The 18,073-nt window shown below is 41.1% G+C and overlaps 1 protein-coding gene across 1 annotated transcript; it reads left to right on the top strand.

Moving 5' to 3' along the window:
- The first annotated feature begins 678 nt into the window (after positions 1-678).
- LOC135547280 (adhesion G-protein coupled receptor G5-like) lies at positions 679-13,516 on the top strand. Its single transcript, XM_064976114.1, has 14 exons — positions 679-1,143; positions 7,254-7,348; positions 7,475-7,921; positions 8,139-8,190; positions 8,569-8,683; positions 8,766-8,888; positions 9,054-9,182; positions 9,829-9,871; positions 10,363-10,469; positions 10,595-10,710; positions 10,996-11,255; positions 11,386-11,485; positions 11,606-11,886; positions 12,320-13,516. The coding sequence occupies exons 2-14, from the start codon at positions 7,282-7,284 to the stop codon at positions 12,436-12,438; spliced, it is 1,959 nt and encodes a 652-aa protein (XP_064832186.1). The 5' UTR covers positions 679-1,143; positions 7,254-7,281; the 3' UTR covers positions 12,439-13,516.
- Positions 13,517-18,073: the final 4,557 nt, after the last annotated feature.

Below are 18,073 nucleotides of genomic sequence, written 5' to 3'. Positions count from 1 at the left end.
CCGGACAGTTATTGGGGTGTCGGGGTGCATGCAGTGCTGGACGGGCGGCCAGTTGTGACCCTCAAATGTAGCCCCATATGCCTATATGTATTCTGTATTGTCCTATTCCCGATACCAACCACAAAAAAAACAAGCCACAGAGAATCAGCAGGCCCCTTTCATCACCAGCGAAATGGGACTTATCCGTATTTTGTTGAGGGCAACAGCCATAAAATAAAACGGTCAAATTATTCCATTCCACATATCAGACAAGTATCCCTTTGTAGGCTTTTTGTCTTCCCATGCGCACATCCTCTTGTACGGACAGCTGAAGACTCTACATCATTCTCTCTCTCTCCATCCTGTGAAAAGGTTTTTCATTGAGAAATGTGACTTGCCAAAATGACAAATGTCAAAGTGTCTACAGGTCATTGTTACCCATGGTTAAACATTAACTTGGCACAATATCACAGTTGGCTAGCCTACTGCTGATAACCTTGGGGAAATAACAGAGCATAACAAAATAAATAAGTACATTTTACATCTAGATAATGAAGTTATCTAAGAAAACGTACAGAAAGCCAGAGCTAGGAACACGTTATAGCCTAAAATAGATTGTATAGTGAATAGCCTATTTTGTATTCTTGTTCTAGAGAAAAAAAACTCACAATAGTTGCCCCTCCTCTTACCAAACACCCACAGGCAGTCTGGCGCTCACACCTTGTCAGTGCTGACAGCTATTCTCTAAGGGTTATATACAGGGTTAGGCAGCTCAAACAACACTGGAACCGTTTCTATGTGGCTGTACTGTGTAGCTCGGGTGCCGGTGCAGTGTCAGATGTGCTGAAGTGTCTGGTAGTTGCCAAAATGACATTTAAAAATAGCCGAGTCTTTGAAAGATAAACTTCCAGTCATGTATGTCTGAGCTCCTTTTCACACGCTGCTGTGGCTGTCTGAGTTTCTGGGAAGAATCCGGTTTCTTTTCGCCTTCCACTTCACACAGCCCGTTTCTGTTTCTGTCACTATTGTATAGCGAAACCTATAGTCCGCGTGGGCAGTTGTGAAGAGCACCGTTCATAGGGAGACAAACATCTTTAGACATCAACGGAAAACCATAACCAACACTTTTAGCAGAGGAGCAGACGGGTTCCCGACTGTGTAAAGGTAAAAAAAAAAATTTTTTACTGCACTAATCTGTGATATTCTATTTCTTTCCTAATTTCACCATAACGTGTGTGTAGCCTACCGGTTAATACATTCAGTGTGGAGACAATGGATGTATTGACAAAGCAGAGGCAGGTGTTTCAATGTTTTAAAGGTCTAATAGTGAACCTCAGATTTGGCCTGCTTCACATTGTGCTAAATTAGGCTACAACCCGTTACAAACCAGTTCTTACATTTGTGTTGTTGATAGTTATCAAGTCAAGGTAACATATTCATTTCTTTGTCAGATTGACCGATACAGTAGACAAAAATAAATTGCTCTAGTATGTGACAGTTGATTTTGGCTAAATTTCTTCAGAATTGTATCTGTTCTTACTTTTAGTAGGCGTAATTGTAATGGTATTACTTATTACTATTATGAAATGCAGAATCAAAGGATGAGGTGCTGCTAGTATTTTCAACAATGCTTGGATGATGGTTTTGGTGCAGTTTAATGTTTGCCCATTTCCTTGACAGGTTGGCAAAATAATACAGTTCAGAATAAGCTATATGGAATTGTTTTAAGAAGGTCATACAAAGGATCATTTAGCTATTTGAATTAGAATTTTAAGTAGAAAAAAAATATATTAAAAATTATTTGATGAAAAATTTCATTTGGCCTTACTGCCATTAGCCCATACAAATGCATTGAGTAACAGATTCACTACATGGAACAACAGATAGCCCCCCCAAAAAAAAATCTAAAGGAAGTTTGTTCTGAAGTGCCTCTCCTATATCTGAGAGATATAAGAAACATCAGGGAAAATATATATAGTTAATTTGGAAAGTATACAGACCCCTTGACTTTTTCCACATTTTGTTACGTTACAGCCTTATTCTAAAATTGGTTAATACGCACCTCTCTTATTCAGAGGGGTTGGGTTAAATGCGGGAAGACACATTTCAGTTGAAGGCATTCAGTTGTACAACTGACTAGGTCTCCCCCTTTCCCCTTAATATACATTACCAGTCAAAAGTTTGGACACACCTACTCATTCAAGGGTTTTTCTTTAATTTACTATTTTCTACATTGTAGAATAATTGTGAAGACATCAAAACTATGAAATAACACATGTGGAATCATGTAGTAAACAAAAAAGTGTTAAACAAATCAAAATACATTTTAGATTCTTCAAGGTAGCCACCCTTTGCCTTGATGACAGCTTTACATACTCTTGCAATTCTCTCAACCAGCTTCACCTGGAATACTTTTCCAACAGTCTTGAAGGAGTTCCCACATATACTGAGCACTTGTTGCCTGCTTTTCCTTCCCTCTCCGGTCCAACTCATCCCAAACCATCTCAATTGGGTTGAGGTTGGTTGCTTGTGGAGGCCAGGTCATCTGATGCAGCACACCATCACTCTCCTTCTTGGTCAAATAACCATTACACAGCCTGGAGGTGTTGGGTCATTGTCCTGTAGAAAAACAAATGATAGTCCCACTAAGCACAAACCAGATGGGATGGTGTATCGCTGCAGAATGCTATGGTACCCATGCTGTTTAAGTGTGGCTTGAATTCTATATAAATCACAGACAGTGTCACCAGCAAAGCACCATCATACCTCCTCCTCCATGCTTCACGGTGGGAACTACACATGTGGAGATTATCCGGTCACCTACTCTGTGTCTCACAAAGACACGGTGGTTGAAACCAAAAATCTCACATTTGGACCGGTCTAATGTACATTGCTCGTGTTTCTTGGCCCAAGCAAGTCTCTTCTTCTTGTTGCTGTCCTTTAATAGTGGTTTCTTTGCAGCAATTTGACCACGAAGGCCTGATTCACGCAGTCTCCTCTGAACAGTTGATGTTGCTTGAACTCTGTGAAGCATTTATGTGGGCTGCAATCTGAGGTGCAGTTAACTATAATTAACTTATCCTTAGCAGCAGAGGTAACTCTGTGTCTTCCTTTCATGTGGCGGTCCTCAAGCCGCCAGTTTCATCATAGTGCTTAATTGTTTTTGCGACTGCGCTTGAAGAAACTTTCAAAGTTCTTGCCATTTTCCAGATTGACTGACCTTCATGTCTTAAAGTAATGATGGATTGTCATTTCTCTTTGGTTATTTGAGCTGTTCTTGCCATAATATGGACTTGGTATTTTACCAAATAGGGCTATCTTCTGTGTACCACCCCTTCCTTGTCACAATTGGCTCAAACGCATTAAAAAGGAAAGAAATTCCACAAATTAACTTTTAACAAGGCACACCTGTTAATTGAAATGAATTTCAGGTGACTACCTTATGCAGCTGGTTGAGAGAATGCCAAGAGTGTGCAAAGCTGTCATCAAGGCAAAGGGTGGCTACTTTGTAGAATCTCAAATTTAACATATATTTTGATCTGTTTAACACTTTTTTGGTTGCTACATGATTCCATATGTGTTATTTCATATTTGTGATGTCTTCACTATTATTCTACAATGTAGAAAATAGTAAACAATTTAGAAAATATGAAAAAATAATACCCCATAATGACAAAGCAAAAACAGGTTTTTATAAATTTTTGCAAATGTATTAAAAATAAAAACAGGAAATATTATATTTACATAAGTATTCAGACCGCTTACTCAGTACTTTGTTGAAGCACCTTTGGCAGCGATTACAGCCTAGATTATTCTTGGGTATGACGCTACATGCTCGGCACACCTTTATCTGTGGGGTTTCACCCATTCTTCTCTGCAGATCCTCTCAAGCTCTGCTAGGTTGGATGGGGAGCGTCGCTGCACAGCTATAATCAGGTCTCTCCAGAGATGTTCGATCGGGTTCAAGTCCGGACTCTGGCTAGGCCGCTCAAAGACATTCAGAGACTCCTGTGTTGTCTTGGCTGTGTGCTTAGGGTTGTTGTCCAGTTGAAAGTTGAACTTTCACCCCAGTCTGAGGTCCTGAGCTCTCTGGAGCAGGTTTTCATAAAGGATTTCTCTTTACTCCGTTACTCTCTCTTCACTCCGTTCATCTTTCCCTCGATCCGGACTAGTCTTATGCTATGTTTTCTCTTCTCAGACAAAAGGTGGTGGAGTAAAGCTTGTTGCATGTCTGTCTGACTCTCACTTGCTTTGACTGCTTTGCCACTCCAAGCTATACTACTCTGAAGTGGTATACAGATGCGTTCAGTGACAGGGTGAGTCACTGATGTTGAAGACATCAAAATACTGCAGCTTAAAGAAATTTTGAACCAGAGTTCATTGGATAGGGCAAGTTTCAATTGAAGCCACAGTGTCACAAATACAGCATCTTTGAAACTAACGGGTGAAAAGAGTGGGAAAGTGTGAAAAATTGCGTGTGCGAATTTACCCATCTCATCAGAATGATCAAAATGGAAATTTGAGTTTCTTACACAATGGTATGTCTAATTCTTGCCACCAAGCTCATGCATTATGTGGCTAGCTACTATACAACATGCTTTGGCCTTGAGCATTTATAACTGTATGAACTGTGTCAACACGCACACACAAACACGCACACACAAAGTTGAGAAGTGAAAAGGGACATTCTTTCACTGCGTTGAAGCCCTCGGCTTGAACAATGGAGAGGGGGTGGGAGCAGAGACTGGGTGGAGGTCGGGTTCGCCCTTCTCAAACAGACGAGAACTGAGCACCTTCTGTGTACTTGTTGATTATGTGAAGTCTGATTATGCGGTGGGGGGGAGAGACTGTGCATTTCTTATAAGTATATTCCAACAAATTCCTAACTGGAATTACACAATGCACTACTTGAAAAGTACAAAACCGTAGTATAGCTTATCAGTAGTATGATCTGTTTGCCAAGAGGGCCACGCTCAGAGAGGAAGAACGAGTGGTTGGAAATGGAGAAGAGTAGTATTGCAGACTTGTGTGACCGGACCCCATTGTGTTAGATTATGCGTGAGATATGTTCTGAGCATAGGACAAATATTGTGTAGGGAGGCAAGATAGGTAAAGACTTGGTTATAAACGCCACTCAGAGGAGAAAAGTGTGTGGAAATGGAGAAGTTCCTCAACACCTGAAACAGGGAAGTCGGGGAAGATACGCCTTATTAAAAATACATTTTTGTTGCGACTCTCTCACCACATAGGGGAAATACAGAGACCACAATCAAAACATATAGAACACGTCATTCACTGTTCTGATTGTGACATCTCTCATATATCATCATCATATGATGCTGTTTTTACAGGAGGCCAATTGTGGGATCGATTGATGTCTCACTCGTGTTGGTGCTCACGCTCATGACATAAGAAATACGTTTTGGCGTCCATGAGAACATCCGTAGGAAACCTTTCTGTGTCAACATTTAGCTCAGTGCTTGTTGGTGTGTAGCATTTGCGGGTGACAGGTTTCTGATGTACGTTGTACAGCTAGCAAAGTTGATCAAAAATGGCTAGCATTGTTAATGTTAGCTAGCCAAAATTCCGTCCAGTCCCCTCAATATTAGTCCTCTTTACACTACACTGCTTTGACAACGCAAACTAGTCCCAGGATATATACTTTTGTATATTTAGACATATCTCTAGACAGATCTCTGTCTTCAAGAGATGTCTTCCACACTGAGGTCCTGTGGGAGACATCTACACCACATACCCCCCTCTGAGTCATACAGCATAAAGATAAGGTAATTCTTGCAGGGACATTTTTGTCTGTTAGCCAATTTGTAAAGTAAAGGCTTTAAAAATATCCACACAAATATTTGTGAATAATATCATTGCATTAATCAAGGTGTGCAACACTATGCACAATATGGTTTAGATGAGAAGCTCCTGTATAGTTTGAATTGGTTTTCCTTATTTTGTTTGTCTATACACTATGGTATTTACGGTATGCTAATAGCTGCACTCACACAGGAAGCAGTAACCACATATGAGGCTAGTGTGAACAGAAAAGTTGTAATCTGATGTTGAAAAGCGATAGATCTACCAATGTGGCGGAATCCACCCTTAGCTAACTTCCATGTGTAGTTACCGACTGGAAATACACACTACTTTTTTAGCATAAAATAAAATATGGGTGAAGTAGGCAAGAATTTCCTTTATTTTTCGCCATCAGACCTGCATAATTCTTACATGAAACATATTTGTGTTTATTAGGCTAAATTAAACATCCTGTTACATTTTACCCAAGTGATTTGTAGTCTATGACATTTCAGATTTACATATGATAATTCTTCCAAAGTAGTTTGGATGTAGTAGTAACTTTAAATAAGTAAACTATAATTTTCTTCAGGGTAGCTTTAGTGTAGCTTCATTTCTTCCAGTGGGACATTTCTATACACTCTTAGAAACAAACGCTGCTCTCTAGAACCTTAAAGGGTTCTTTGGCTGTCCCCATAGGAGAACCCTTTGAAGAACCCTTTTTGGTTGCAGGTAGAACCCTTCTGGATTCCATGTAGAACCTTTTCTACAGAGGGTTCTACATGGAACCCAAAAGAGTTATCCTTTAGGGACAGCTGAAGAACCCTTTTGAAACCCTTTTTTTAAAGAAGCTTCACTAACACTTACAATTTTACACAGGTAGGTCACATGTCTGCCACTACATCTCAGTTGGAATTTAAATGAAAGACTGTGGCGTGTGTCTGTGGGAAGATGCTTCAATCACCATGGCAGCAGCCACGTGGGTTGTACACGTCTTCTGCAGAATAGCTAATGTGATATATTTTCGCTCTCAGACAGGGAATTAGTATGAATACAGTGAATTAGTCATCGAAGACAGTGAAAACAAGACACACTGAATGGTGTCTACGGGACTGATGGAAGTAAAACAGTGTTCTCATTGATAAGAACTCAAGAAAGGACACCGAATGTATTTTTAGGACTGAACAAATGTTTTTATTGATAAGGAAATAGTTCATTATAAAACAAATAAGAATAAGTGTATCTAAGAAGAGGAATGGTGTCTAGGAGATGTGTTGTTTGGAGAAGACAGGATAAATAATGAGATAATTGCCCCTGGAAGGAATGGTACAGATATATGTTTGAAAGAGTGACTGCAGTCACCCTTGGACAGATCTATCCTGCTTTTCACGGAGAGAAGTGTCTGGAACACTAATTAAAGTTGAGTTGTACTCATGTTTTACAACTGTGTTGTTCTTCTTGCTATTTTATAGAGGTCAAAGGTGAAACCATACAGTAACAATGGGACCCAACCAGGGGTTTGGAGGGACCCTGTGGATGATCTTTCTCTTTACCCTTTCTGCATCAGGTAAGAGAACATTTTATTTGCAATGGTCTACAAATAAAGCAAAATACTGTATAAATTGAGAGGGATTCTGTTTCTTTAAAATTCCAAAAGTAAAACATAAATAATTCTCAAAAACTGTCCAAACAGGATCAGGGGAAAACGACAGGAACTTCAAAATGTGTGGAACCTGGCGCCATGGCAACGGGAAATTAACTCTGGCTCACGATTTTAAAAGGGGCTGTGGCAACATCACCATCTCAGCCAATGAGAGCTCCCTGTCCATCCATGGTCAGATAACGGCCCAATGTCAGAACTCGTCTGTCATCGAGCTGGGCCCGAGCCCAGAGGCAAGAGAGAGACCCTTCTGTATGTACTGGGAGCCACTTCTGGACCACCTCTGGGTAGAGGTGAATGGAAAGAACCACACTCTGTGCTGGTCGTCTGGTCTACAGGGGAACTGCTGCACTGACCTGTCCCAAGGCAAAAAATATGGGATTTCCATGTACGGGATACTCAACGCGACACAACAGGATGATATCATAAGTTACAAAATACACCCAGCCTATGGGTTTTTTGGCGGAATGATCAACTGCAGTAAGCAAGCCGTTGAGTTATCTTGTCAGTTGTAAGTCGCTCTGGATAAGAGCGTCTGCCAAATGACTTAAATGTAAATGTAATGTAAATGTAGATTGTCTGATGAGGAAATCAACTTTAATAAGTTATTGTTAATCTAACTACATTTTGGGTGTGTTATACAGTCTTGACAATATAAATACTAGACTGCTTCTGAATGGATTATTTTGCCTTTCAGAAAAGGAGTTTTGTGATGAGGCGAGTAAGGGATCTGGTGATAAAGTGAACATGTAAGTTGTACCTCTTTGTTTTGAATTACACCCCTCCTTGTCATCTCTCAAACTCCTTTATCCTCTATGGCTAAGCACATCCTCTTGAGTTGACTAACGAGCATGACAAGATGTTGTTGTAAACATGTTTAGGGCAGTAGTGAAGTATGACGCAATCTATTATGAGTGAGCCGCAGAGCTTAGGCCACAAACCAAAACATTGAGCTCAGTGTGAATAATGGGTGGGGCCTGGTTTGTACACAAAACTTCCATCTATTGTACAGCAGTTTCTATATCACCATCACATGCCCAAAAGTAATGTCTATATGTGATGCATAGAAACAACCTGTATGATATAGATTGGGTTAAAAAAAAGACTATGTCTGTATTGGTCTGTAGGATAGAGGAGACAGTGATGAGGTCCAAGGTGCTGGGGAACGTGGTGCTGCCCTGTGCCATGAGCACTGTGGTGGAGATGAAGGAAGACTTTCAGGGCTACAACATCACTCTGCCTGTAAGACCACACACGCACACACACACACACACACACACGTTATACGATTTGTATAAATAACTTGTGTGTTGGTATTGTGCAGGCGCCTCGAGGAGTTCCTCCTCAAATGATTCCATCAGTTCACCTGCCTTCTTGTCTGAAACCTCCAGAAAAGAAAAAGGTCAAGGTTGTCTGCACCTACTTCAAAAACAGTACCTTTTTCCAGGTAAGAGCCAATGGGGTTTTCCACTTGGCTGCTATCCTAGTCTATGTAAGCTGTACATGACAGTTTACACTAAAGCACCAAAACAGTCGTAGTCCGAGACTGGGTTTAATCGTTGTCCATAGACTATGAAGTGTAATTGTGATTCTGGTTGCTGTGTGTTCACAGTGGCGTTCTAAGGCAAACCACAATGTCGTCAGGATTCTAGAAGATGTGGTGGGAATCACCGTGGAGAACGAGATCATCACCAACCTTACAGAGCCAATCAGGATTGGTTTCCATCATTCTGTCATACCAGTAAGTGTGTGTGTGTGTGTGTGTGCCTGACTGCAAATCAAATCAAAAAGTGTGTGTCTTAGTTAGACTTGAAGTGCCGCCGTTTTTTCCCCCCTTGATGTATTTTACCGTCTCAAACTCTCCGAGCACAAACCCCTTTCAGAAGCGAAAGGAAACAAAAGTGGAAGAAAAAAAAATGTCTTTCATCTCAGAATGAGTCACTCTAGCAATTGTACTGTAGCAAGTAGCTTTTTATTCAATACTGTACATCACAGGGGTGTTGCCACTGAGTACAGTAGATTTGTATTCTTAAACAGTTGTACAGTTAGAGTAAAGTTAACTTTCTGTTGTATGGTTGTAGTGTTTAGTGTTTCTGGACTTTATCTCAGCATAGCCCTTAGTGTTATCACTTTTAGATATTTTGAATGATACTGGTGCATCAGTTAAATTGAAAATGTTTTATTCAGGTCATTGTACACTTGATCCTTTCTGTTCAGTATGTGAGTCGGTCAACAGTAACACTACAGCAGCTCATCTTGCATGCCAGACAGATATACAGTATTTGTTATGTGTTGTTGTTCAGTATCCAGGTCACCATCTAGTGGTGAATTAAATATGTTAGTCCCTACTTGCCTCTCACCTCCCTTTTGTGACTTTTCTTTTTCAGACAAGTCACTCAAGAAAATGTGTTTCTTGGGACACAAAGAAAGGTTTGTAAAGAAACATGTTTAATCTTTGTTGCAATAATAGCGTACTTATTTGTATTATTATTTTTTGTATTGAATATAGAAGATGTATATTAATTATTAGAAACCAGGTCTTTCGAGCCCTGAATGCTGATTGGCTGAAAGCCGTGGTAAATGAGAAATGATAAACCAGGTAGTTTGACTCCTGGATGCTGATTGGCTGAAAGCCGTGGTATATCAGGCAATATACCACAGGTATGATGCGAAATTAATTGATCACTGTTCTAATTATGTTGGTAACCAGTTTATAATAGCAATAAGGTACCTCTGGGGTTTGTGGTGTATGGTCAATATAGCATGGCTAAGGGCTGTATCCAGGCACTTCTCTTGCGTCGTGCCCTAAGCTGTGGTAGATTGGCTATATACCACACCACCTCGGGCCTTAATTCTTAATTATGCAGGGTTAGCATTTCCAGGTCTCGCTAAGGCTATTGGTATTGGTTTAATTGTTGCAGATCCAGCAGAGGTCACATGGAAAAAGGAAGGTTGTGAGACCATACAGAAAGGTGCAGAGGACACAGAATGCCGCTGTAATCATCTCACATACTTCGCCATCCTAGTGGTGAGCTATAACCTCTATCATGGAATATTTCCATGGGCAATCATTTGAATAAATCAATAACAACTCATCTCAAGTAGATTTGTAATAGTAGGCCTAAAATTGTTTTTGTCTTCTACTCACCTCAGCAATTGGAACCACGACCAGTGCGCCATCTGAAGGCTCTAACGGTCATTACATCAATGGGCTGTGCCGCTTCTACGTTGAGCTGTGTTGTCCTCATGATCTTCCTTAACAAACAGAGGTACTTCTCCTCACGCGCAAGGGTCTGTCTCCCTGCACCCATCCTACCCATAATATCTCCTACCAGGCCTCAACATGTGACAATACTTCCTAATCATGTTGTGCAAATATCTCAGAGATCATGGGAAATTCCTAAATGTCTTAAAAAAAACAAGATATGAGTGATATTCGTTTCATAACAGTTACCCACTCTCTCTTTGTCTATTTATTTCTCTCCCTCCATCCCCCCCTCCAACCCTCCCTCCCGCCCTCCCTAACTTTCTCTCCTCTTTTTGCACTGTGGCAGGAGAGAGATGAACCCGTCCACTGCGGTCCATCGAGGTCTGACCATGGCACTGTTCCTTCTTAGCTTCCTCTTCTTCCTGACAGGGATTGTGGCCAACGTGGGAGGGAACAAGGCATGCTGTGTTTTTGGGGCGGCTCTCCACTATGCTCTGCTCAGTTCCTTCTCCTGGATGTCTATTGAAGGATTGCACACCTTTTGGTTGGTCTATGTAGTGTTCAGCCCCTCCCCCAGTACTTACGTCTGGCACCTGGTTGGCTTTGGTGAGTGGAAACATACGCAAATAATTGGTTTATATTCCACTGCTCATTGTTGGTAGATGAATACAATTGACTTGAGTACAACTTTAAGCCGTTGACTGTTACTGTACCATCATTTGCATCCTCTGTCCAGGTGTCCCAGCTGTTCCGGTCATAGTACTGCTTGCCATTGGAAAAGTCTATGGTGTGATAGAGGTTGTGTCCAGTGATGATGTCGACAACTCCTACTTGATGTGAGTGCACTTTGGATCTACTGCACCTGAAAGATGAATAGTAATTCAAGTTTGGACATTTGACTGGGGTGGTGAGTAAGTCAGCCCAGTGATTCATACTTTTTCACCATGGTCTTCTAGGTGCTGGATGGATGTCTCTCCAGACTCTGTGGGCCTACTAGCCCATTACTTCATCAACCTGACCTTCCTGGCTGTAGTGGTCCTCTCTGGTCTGATCATGCTCTTCCTGGTCCAGAGAAAGATCCAGAACCGAGACGAGTGGAGGAAGAACAAGGTGGCGTTCATCAGTATCTGGGGTCTCAGCTGCCTATTTGGGACCTCATGGGGCCTGGAATTCCTGGACTTTGGACAGCTCTCTGAGTTCATCCTCTTCCTTTTCTGCATCCTCAACTCCCTACAGGGTAGGTCCACCTCTGTTGAGTCTAACAAAAGGTTCATATGGTCACATGACCAAAGGAGGCTGTCAGAGCCAACCGTCCATTGTGTTGCTTTGAAACAATGCCCTGTAAAAGTGTTCTGTTTCAACAGCGTATCAGGAGAAAACCTCCCTGCAACCAGTCTGCAAGATGTTCACCATAAAGCTGTACTTTATGGTGTGACCATTTTAAGATACCTATATGGATTTGTTTCCATGTCATTTGTTTCGCAACTGTTGAAATAAGTGACATTCAATATGGGTTTAGTTGTTACAAATAGCTTAGAATGATGTTGGTTATAGGCTGTTTTGATATCAGAATCTGGAATCTAAATTCTGGAGCATAGATTCTTGCTTCTGTAAGGTGTTATTGGCCCATCACAGAACTAATCTGAAACATTCTGTGGTCTGTCCCATAGGTTTCTTCCTGATGCTTCGATTCTACATTCTTGATCGGATGCAAAAACAATCGCGGTCTCGTTTGGATGGTAGCAGTAGCACAGCATCTTCCACCAGGCAACACATGCTACAGGAGTAGAGCTGAGCTGGGGTACATAGGATACCATATTTTTGTAGGGTAAAAGGAGGAGCAATGTACCAAACACTGTCACTCAGAACATTCCAACTCTGGGGTGGAGATTCAGAATATTGTACTGCACAAGCCATTTCCATACACATATCGGAGTGACTGTGAAAAAACTACTGTCAAAATGAAAGCTTAAAGCTAAAAATCTGCATAAGGTGAAACAGCGCCACTGGTCGCCCCAGGCGCATTTGTTAATCTTTTTCTTTTTTTTTACGGGGCAGAGATGCATCCTGCATCGTGGTAAAATAATATAGTACTCTGCTGATCTATCGCATGTGCGATGATGTTAGAGGCAACCAAAACAAACGGGTGTTCGTTGTTTGAAGTAACGTCTTTGTTGTTGTAATATTGCAAACGGGCGTTGCAGTTTCATCGCTATGGATTCCAGCTTTAAGCCCCAGGGCAACCCTTAAAATGGTTGTTTTATTCTGTGTACGTTTATTATTTCATAGATATCAGTCATTTCAAACTTGAGCCTCATCGTTTTTGTTTACCCATTCATCATGTTGTCAAATCCCATATGTAACAAACTTTCATACATAGTTTTAAAGAGAATGGCAGCCCATACATCAGTCATACGGATGTTAGAAGAAGTTAGATGAAACTGAAATGTGCTGTATGGGAGATATTCCAATTAAGATTGTGGATAATCGGTAGGTGACTTGTAATTTACAACGTCTCTAAAACTATGTACTGTTTCAGTGATTTTTCCCCATCTACTTTACTCAAAGGGACTCATAGAAGTGTCGCTCTGTAGAATGTCTTATGAGTTTCTTTCAGATGATGGCCTATGACATTTGGTTGAAGTTGACAACTTGCAACACACTGTACATTCAGATCATAGTTACTGGACTATGTATTGCACTTTATTTTTTCACTCATACAGATATTTATTTTTTAGAAAACATGATTGGTTGTGTCACTCACATCATTGTGTGTATATATTTTGCAACTTTTGAAAACGTATTGTATTTGTATATTAGTATGAATGTTAATGTGTATTGCTTCAATAAACGTTTACTGTACAAGAAAAGAACACCAGGACCTTAGTTTGAATGTGTTACTACAAAAATGTAATAATTGATGTCTATATAATCCATAAGTAAAATATCTGCACTGTATACAACTACAATGACAGACTGACCAGTTGAATCCAGGTGAAAGCTATGATCCCTTATTGATGTCACCTGTTAAATCCACTTCAATCAGTGCAGATGAAGCGGGGGAGACACATTTTTAAGCCTTGAGACATGGATTGTGAACGGGCAAGACAAACGATTGAAGTGCCTTTGAATAGAGTATGGTAGTAGGTGCCAGGCGCACCGGTTTGAGTGTGTCGAGTAATGCTACGCTGCTGGGTTTTTCACACAACAGTTTCCTGTGTGTATCAATAATGGTCCACCACCCAAAGAACATCCAGCTGACTTGACAACTGTGGGAAGCGAAGCATTGGAGTCGACATGGGCCCGGATTCCTCTGGAACACTTGACACCTTGTAGTCCATGCCTGACAAATTGAGGCTGTTCTGAGGGCAAAAGAGGGTGCAACTCAATATTAGGAAGGGGTTCCTAACATTTGTACAGTGTATGTTGATGCTGTAGTTTTAGTTTACAGTAAATTGCAGAGGTTCAAAGGGAAAACACTGGCGTGTATCATGATTGCTTAATTGCAGGATGATTGCAGTGACTGTGTGGAAACTTGCACAACAGGGTTTTTACGTGGCCACACACTGGGTTACTTCAGAGTGACAGGGAGCAGGGTAAATGCACTCATTCTCCCTCAGAATGAGGAAGTAAGCCATCAAACTGATACTTGTGATTCTTTTAGGCTGTCAATGAGATGTCCATTCCTAAGTAGAGGTTTGACTATATTTAGCCTACATTAGAATTTAATGTTACTAGACTTAGATACAGCAAACCGATTGTGTCCACACTATATACCTGTGCTTTTAATGCACAAAGGTGGGTGTGAGTAAAAGTGTTTAATAAGACAGAGTCCTCTTTTCATACCCAAAAATATTTAAACTTACCCATTGTAAATAGCGTAACACCCTAACCACATCTTAAAGTAAATGGAAACAAGAATAGAAAGAGACACATATCACTTCCTTTGTGTCTGAGTCATCAAGGCCAGTCATAAACTCATCATATTGACACAATTATGATCCAAGTCAGATAGATTCAAATCGATGATGTGTATGATGAGCCCAGAGATGACCACGTCCATGTGCATTGTGACTATAGCGTGCCATTTCCCAAACTTTCTCACCTGGCTGAAGACAGTCAGACACCGACTTGTAAAAAAATTGTAAAAGTGAATGTCTACACATTGGCTGAAACAGATTCATGTCTCAGCCAAATCCACTCCCAGGTAGCTCATTACAGTAATGTTGGTATTTTAGCTGCCTTTGAGTATTTTAGGCTTTACCACTTCCCTGTTCTCCGACTCAGACTGATCCAGTGAAGAATTTCATTACTGCACAATATTTTGTATTAAGTCTGCCAGGAGCTTGCTCAAATGTGCCAAATTGGTCAATTGATACATATTCAGGGAACATAACTATAGAAAACATACAAAAAAAATGTAGGTTACACTCCTAGGAATGTCATAGATGATGAATCATTAGTTTATTCACCAACTTTCACACATCTAGATGGCCCAGCAGACAGCAGTTGGGTCAAACTGTAGACACCAGGTCCTACATTTGAACATAAAAATTGATTTTGTCAAACGAAAATATGCTACATTTTATCTCTGGGACCCTCAGGATGACAAATCAGAGCAAGACTACTGAATGTAAGTACATTATTTACCTTCAGAGGTGAAAGTATCAAACCAGTTGCAGTGATAAGTTGTTGTGCACTCTCCTCAAACAATAGCATGGTATTTTGTCACTGTTATTTGGACACTGCAGTTAGATTAATGTGAATTTAAGCTTTCTGCCCATATAAGACATGTTTGTGTCCCGGAAAGTTGGCTGTTGTATACAAAGTCATTCTAGTCATATTAGTGCACGTTAGCAACAACTGTCCCAGTTTAGGGACACAGATCCCGTAGAGGTTTTTAATGAATATATACTACATACTCAATTTACGTCACAAATAGTAGGGTTAGTGTGAGTATTCGAACTCAGCTCAGGAGATTGGCTAAAACAAATGGGGGCAAGAAATGTGAATTGTCTTGCTCTCAAGAAAAGGGGACACCATTGAAAGTAATGACTACTGGGGTAGCAGTAAATGTAAAAGTTGACCAACTGGAGGGGAAGATTCCCCGTGATTGTGATGCTCGTCGTGTGGTACATCGCAGACAGGGTGGCGTGAGTGGTGTAACAGAAGTCATTGCTTGTTCTTTTGAGTTGATGTTGAGTCTTTCCCCAACAAAGTGATGTTAGAATATAATTTATTCTGTATGAGCTTTTGTGCCGAATACATTACTTTGTTACAGGTGTCAAGCTTATGGGCATGTGGCAGGCGGGAGGTTCCTAGGTGTGAGACGTGTGCAGAAGGGCATGAGACAAAGGAATGTGTAGCATTGGGGAAAGTAGTGGTATGTGTTAATTGTAGGGGTGCCCATGGGACTGGGGATCAGAAATGTCCCGTGTAAGAGAGGCAAGTTGAGGTTTCCAGGGTTAGAGTAGTGCAGAAGTTGTCATATGCTGAAGCAGTGAAGAAAGTAGAGGAAGATGGGTCAAGGGGGAGTGATCCTGAGAGGAGTGGTGTGAGTACTAGATCTGTACCAGTACAGAGGGATAGGCCAACAAGTGATATATGTTTCAGTAAGATTGGATTTATAGCAATGGTTATCAACTGTACTGCAGGAATAGAATGTAAGTTGTACAAAATTGAGATTGTGTTGGCAGCTGCAGAGAGGTATTTGGGTGTGTGAGACTTGACATCAGAAGAGTTACAGGGTGGGTTAAGTAGTGGTGTCCCATCCTTTCAGGTTGTTGGCATGAGGTAGGACTAAATGTGTTGTTATAAGTTAAAAACATTTAGACTAGGTTACCCAGCAGGCGTATGCGGATGGTTAAGGAATGCCTTGCATGGCTAAACATGAAGTTTTCGAGCTGAAGTATATGTTCATTAAAAGTAGTTAAACCTACGCCCCAGTTTGTCATTATATAAGGAACAAACATAATATGGTGTCGGATTGGTAGTCGCTAAGACAAAGAGAAAAGAAAGGAGTAACTCTACAAATTTCCGCGACGAAAATGGAACATTCTACCACAAGTGACGTGTGTAGTCGAAGATGCTATAGCTTGCGAGGACAACGAGCCGCAGCAGCGAGTGACAGCAGCGAGAGGGAGGCTGCATTGGAATCTGTTGACGAGCAAGTTGATGAGCAACATACTGAAGTAAGAGAAATTGACACTTCATGTTCTCCGTCATGGATAGGCTTAGTCCTCCTACTCCTATGCAGTTAACAGGCAATTGGAAACGTTTCAAGCAGAGATTCAATATCTACCTAGCAGCCAGTGGTGCAGGGGGAGATGACGACAAATTGAAAGCTTCCATTTTTCTGCATGTTATTGGAGAGGATGCATTGGACATTTACAATAGCTTTCAGCAAGACGAGGCAAACTTGACATTGACTGTGCTAATGGCTAAATTTGAGGAGTACTTTGTACCAAGCCAGAACGACGTCACGTTTGAGAGATACACGTTTCTCTCATGATCAGAAACAGGGAGTCCGTTTTGACCAGTATTTTGGCTGAGCTGAACACACTGTGCAAAACGTGTGAATTTGAAAATCCGAAACTCACTAGTGAAAGACAGGATAGTCTGTGGCATACTTGATAATGGACTCAAGGAGAGATTGCTGCGTGAGCAAGATTTAACTTTGGATAAAGCAGTGAATGTGTGTCGAGCAGCTGAAACCACCAGAGCACAAGCTGAAGAGCTGTGCAGGGAAGGGACGTCAGTGTATGTAATAAAAAGAGAGGAGCAATACACACATCACCTACAAAACAAAAACAAGCAAAAGAGAGAAATCAAAACACTACATGTGGAAAATGTGGATTTATCCACAAGCCAACAAAATGCCCTCCATATGGCAAATCATGTAACTGTGGTAAAAAAATCTCAAAATACTGCAAAGCTGAGGTTACAAAGAAAAAAAGGTTCACACAGTCGAGGAGATGGAAGAATTCTTTGTTGATTCTGTGGAAATATGCAATGCAGTAAATGCTGATTGGATTGTGCCATTGAAGGTGAATAAAACTACAATACCATTCAAGCTTGATACTGGAGCACAGGTAAACCTGTTGTCGCTGGATGACTACAAAACACTGAAAGCATTGCATGGGCTTGCTCCTACCTATCTCTCTGATTTGGTCCTGCCGTACATACCTACACGTACGCTACGGTCACAAGACGCAGGCCTCCTAATTGTCCCTAGAATTTCTAAGCAAACAGCTGGAGGCAGGGCTTTCTCCTATAGAGCTCCATTTTTATGGAACGGTCTGCCTACCCATGTCAGAGACGCAAACTCGGTCTCAACCTTTAAGTCTTTACTGAAGACTCATCTCTTCAGTGGGTCATATGATTGAGTGTAGTCTGGCCCAGGAGTGGGAAGGTGAACGGAAAGG

This window comes from Oncorhynchus masou, chromosome 1, assembly GCF_036934945.1.
Source record: "Oncorhynchus masou masou isolate Uvic2021 chromosome 1, UVic_Omas_1.1, whole genome shotgun sequence".
In the NCBI taxonomy this organism is placed as follows: Eukaryota; Metazoa; Chordata; class Actinopteri; order Salmoniformes; family Salmonidae; genus Oncorhynchus; species Oncorhynchus masou.
Note: the sequence above shows the minus strand (reverse complement) of the source record. Positions and strands in the feature narration are given on the sequence as shown.

Bases quoted from the DNA above. Each gene is read 5' to 3' on its own strand.
- LOC135547280 (XM_064976114.1), top strand. From the start codon at position 7,282: ATGGGACCCAACCAGGGGTTTGGAGGGACCCTGTGGATGATCTTTCTC. The intron at 7,349-7,474 runs GTAAGAGAACAT...CTGTCCAAACAG, and splicing joins CTTTACCCTTTCTGCATCAG to GATCAGGGGAAAACGACAGG. The intron at 8,191-8,568 runs GTAAGTTGTACC...ATTGGTCTGTAG, and splicing joins TCTGGTGATAAAGTGAACAT to GATAGAGGAGACAGTGATGA.